We start from the raw sequence: 3,700 nt of genomic DNA on the forward strand, positions 1-3,700 counted from the left end.
CATTGGGGGGCTGCCAAAGGTTAAGGGAATGGACACCATTTTTGTGGTGGTTGATTGCCTTTATGCCCACTTCTTTCCCCTTTCTCAACCCTTTAGTGCAAAGGATGTGGCCTCTTTATTCATCAAAGAATTGGTGCGTCTTCATGGATTTCCCTCATTCATCGTCTCAGATAGGGACAAAATCTTTATGAGTACCTTCTAGGCTGAGGTTTTCAAACAAGCTGGGACCTCATTAAGGATGTCATCTGCCTATCATCCCCAATCGGACGGGCAAATGGAGGCTGTCAACAAATGCTTGGAAACTTATCTCCGGTGTCTTACAGGGTCGAAATCAAAACAGTGGCCTGCTTGGTTATCTTCGGCAGAATTTTGGTACAACACTAGCTACCATGGTTCCATTCGGATGCTGCATTTGGAGCCTTGTATGGGAGGGAACCACCGCCCGAGTTTAAGGGTGGTTTCGAATCAGCTGTGAAGGATGTAAGACTTCTATTGTCAGAACGAAATCAGATGTTAGATGAGCTACAATTTCATTTAAACCGTGCCCAAAATCTGATGAAACAGCAAGCCAATAAGAAGAGGTGGGATGTAGTGTTCGCAGTGGGTGATATGGTCTATTTGAAGCTTCATCTGTATAGGATGGGGTCCTTGGCATCCACAATTAATGAGAAGCTCTAGGCTCGTTTTTATGGGCTTTTGAGGTGTTGGAGAGGATTGGTGAAGTGGTGTATCAGCTCAAGCTGCCGGAGACAGCCAAGATCCGTCAGGTGTTCCCCATGTCGCTCTTCTCAAGAAGAGTATCAGCCCCTCTATGTCTCCGCAGCCTATTCCAGATGAGTTATCAGAAGACGCTGAGTTGGTGGTGGCTCCTGAGAAGGTCCTGGAGAGAAGAAGCAATGCCAAAGGGGAGCTAGAAGTCCTAGTTAAATGGCTCAACTTGCCTGAGTTTGAAAGCAGTTGGAAGCAGGCTGACAAGTTGCAGCAGGTGTTTCCGAGGCGGGTATTGTTACAAACCCAAATAGCAGAGTGGTGGAAGGGCAGAAAGGGAATATCCCTACTCTGGAATTTACATATCAGAGAAGAAAGAAATTTAAATAACTAAGGTAGCGTTTGTTTTGAGGTATTGAGATAGAGACTGAGAGACTGAGACTCAGTATCGTGTTTGTTAGTTCAGAGACTGGTACTAAAATTTTTAGAGATGGAGACTGAAACTTTAATAACATTTTATACCTAAAATACTTTCATTTCAATTAATTAATTCCAATTTTATCCTTTGTGCAAATTAAATTAGAATTTCATTCTTGTTTCAATTCCTGTCTTCCATTTTGCACCAAACAGAATACTGAGATTTATTTCAATCCCTGTCTCTTAGGTAGTGTTTGGTGGAGAGACAGAGACGGAAAGACTGAGACTGAGAGACAGAGACTAAGAGACATGGATTGAAATAAATCTCAGTATTTTGTTTGGTGTAAAATAGGAGACAGGAATTGAAACAATAATGAAACTCTAATTTAATTTACACAAAATGTAAAATTGGAATTAATTAATTGAAATAAAAATATGTTAGGTATAAAATGTTATTAAAGTTTCAGTCTCTATCTCTAAAAATTTCAGTCCCCTGTGTCCCTACTTTTTGGAGGTACTGAAATACTGAAATTTTAGAGACAGAGACAGAAATTTTAGTACCAGTCTCTGAACTAACAAACACGACACTGAGTCTCAGTCTTTCAGTCTCTGTCTCAGTACCTCAAAACAAACGCTACCTTAGTCTCTGTCTCTCAGTCTCAGTCTTTCCGTCTCTGTCTCTCCACCAAACGCTACCTAAGGGAGTGGGACCGAGTTTGTTAGGGAATCTGTTAGAAGGAATGAGTGATATAAATAGAAACAGGGAAAGGCCTTTGTATTCAGGAAAGTAGTGGGTGGAATTAGTGGAGAGTCTTGGCCTCTCGAAAGCCAAGTTATCATTTCTGTTACTATTCATACTTTACACATATTACTCATACATCATACTTGAACATACTTTCAGACCTGGGAATATCACACTGATATGCTTGGATGAGAGACAATTCCATATTTCTATTCTATTCTATTTCTTTTTTCTGTTCTATTCTAGATCTCTCTACCTTCATCCTTTTCTCTATTCTATACTCTGCTTGTTATTGTTGTGGGAAGGATTTAAAAGAATTCAAAATGTTTGTTGACATTGGTTAATTTGTTTATCATCTATGTTATCATTCTGGTTGGTAGCGTTGCCTCTCCACAGTAACACAGTACGAAGTCAACATTGAAAAATCACTGGGATATTTTGCTTGGAGGGAGTCAGGTCTAGTTTTCATATTGAGATGTATAGTCCCTATACGGTCTTAAACAGTCATACAGGCATTGTTCAGAAAATTTAGCATATGGAATTTGTATGCAGTGTAGTGAACAGTTAGGAAAACACTTTGTAAACCATAATCATCCATTCTCAAGTCAATGCATTATCTTGTTTTCTATGTAGATGGTATTGCTATAACCACATAATCATAAATCCTTAAATCTAAGAGATTTGACTAGGTACATATTCTATATATTGAGTTCATATATTCATAAGTAGACTGACTTTCAAGCCATTCACAAGAGAAACAGAGCTCAAGTGGTGAAACAAAAACCGTAATAGTAAACATACTATGCATCTCTTTTCAAATATGAAGTATGAATAAAGTAAACACCAATGAAGCACCAAATTCATGGGAAAAAGAGAAGCTATCTCACAATGAGTGGCATGGAAACACTAGTAGAAGAGTTTTTCGTAATTGGCTAACCTTATGAGAAAGAAAGTATCACTTAGCCAGAGCTTGCCGTGTTCGTATTCCTCCAAACACATCCGTTCAGTATGTTCACCATAACTATCATTATATAAGCAAGTCAACTAAGATGATCAAAGAATTCTACATAACAATGTCCACAATTATTGCAGTCATAGAACATTCTGAGATACAAAAAATGGGGACAAGCAGTCAATAACAAAATGAAGTAATTCATCAAACTTGATCAGTGTTTATAAATTGCTGCCATGGTGGTGCCATGGAGTTAAGGTGTGGCGGTTTTTGGGTTAACTGCCATCTTTGGTGTCCAGAATGCGGAAATGGCATTGGGCATATGTCGGCCGCATTGGCGATGGTGCCATGGCAGTCCAATACATGTAAGGCAGATTGGCGGTTTTCTTTTTTGGAAGTTTTTTAAGGGTCTTTGTCATTTTAATAACCCTAAAGCTCTTTTCTGGATCTGGTATTCTGCCTCTTCACACACACTCTACTCTCTTTCATTCACTCTCCCTCTCTGCTACTTGAGGAAGATGAAGACATTCACTGATACAATATCAAGCATCCCAAACTTCCCAATGTGGGATTTTGGGCAACCAATAATACCCAAGTCCCTAACAGACTCTTGTCCTCCTATATCTATGTACACTTCCTTTCTTCATCCTAATAGAAATTTTATCAGCGGGAAACAATTGGAAAAAGAACAACGGAAGTTATTAACATTGAATCCCAAACTCCCGCCAAAATATTAAGTATCAGCTCATACAATATGATATATTGCCTATTATACAACTAAATCATATGAACTTTTCTGTCTCATGAACTGTTGACATTGCAAAAAAATCATGGACTCTACACCCCAAATATTCCCTTCTTTACATAGGGTAAAATTAAAA

General features: G+C 38.7%; 1 protein-coding gene across 3 annotated transcripts in view; it reads right to left on the reverse strand.

The window, feature by feature from the left end:
- Positions 1-3,700, reverse strand: part of LOC107638325 (twinkle homolog protein, chloroplastic/mitochondrial) — a 22,270-nt gene that overhangs the window by 4,213 nt on the left and 14,357 nt on the right. For all 3 annotated transcript variants that reach the window (XM_021120354.1, XM_016341547.2, XM_021120352.1), the window contains one exon: positions 2,805-2,888. In XM_021120354.1, coding sequence (XP_020976013.1) covers positions 2,805-2,888 — 84 coding nt within the window. The remainder of the gene's footprint in view (positions 1-2,804; positions 2,889-3,700) is intronic.

This window comes from Arachis ipaensis, chromosome B04 (genome assembly GCF_000816755.2).
Source record: "Arachis ipaensis cultivar K30076 chromosome B04, Araip1.1, whole genome shotgun sequence".
NCBI classification, from domain to species: Eukaryota; Viridiplantae; Streptophyta; class Magnoliopsida; order Fabales; family Fabaceae; genus Arachis; species Arachis ipaensis.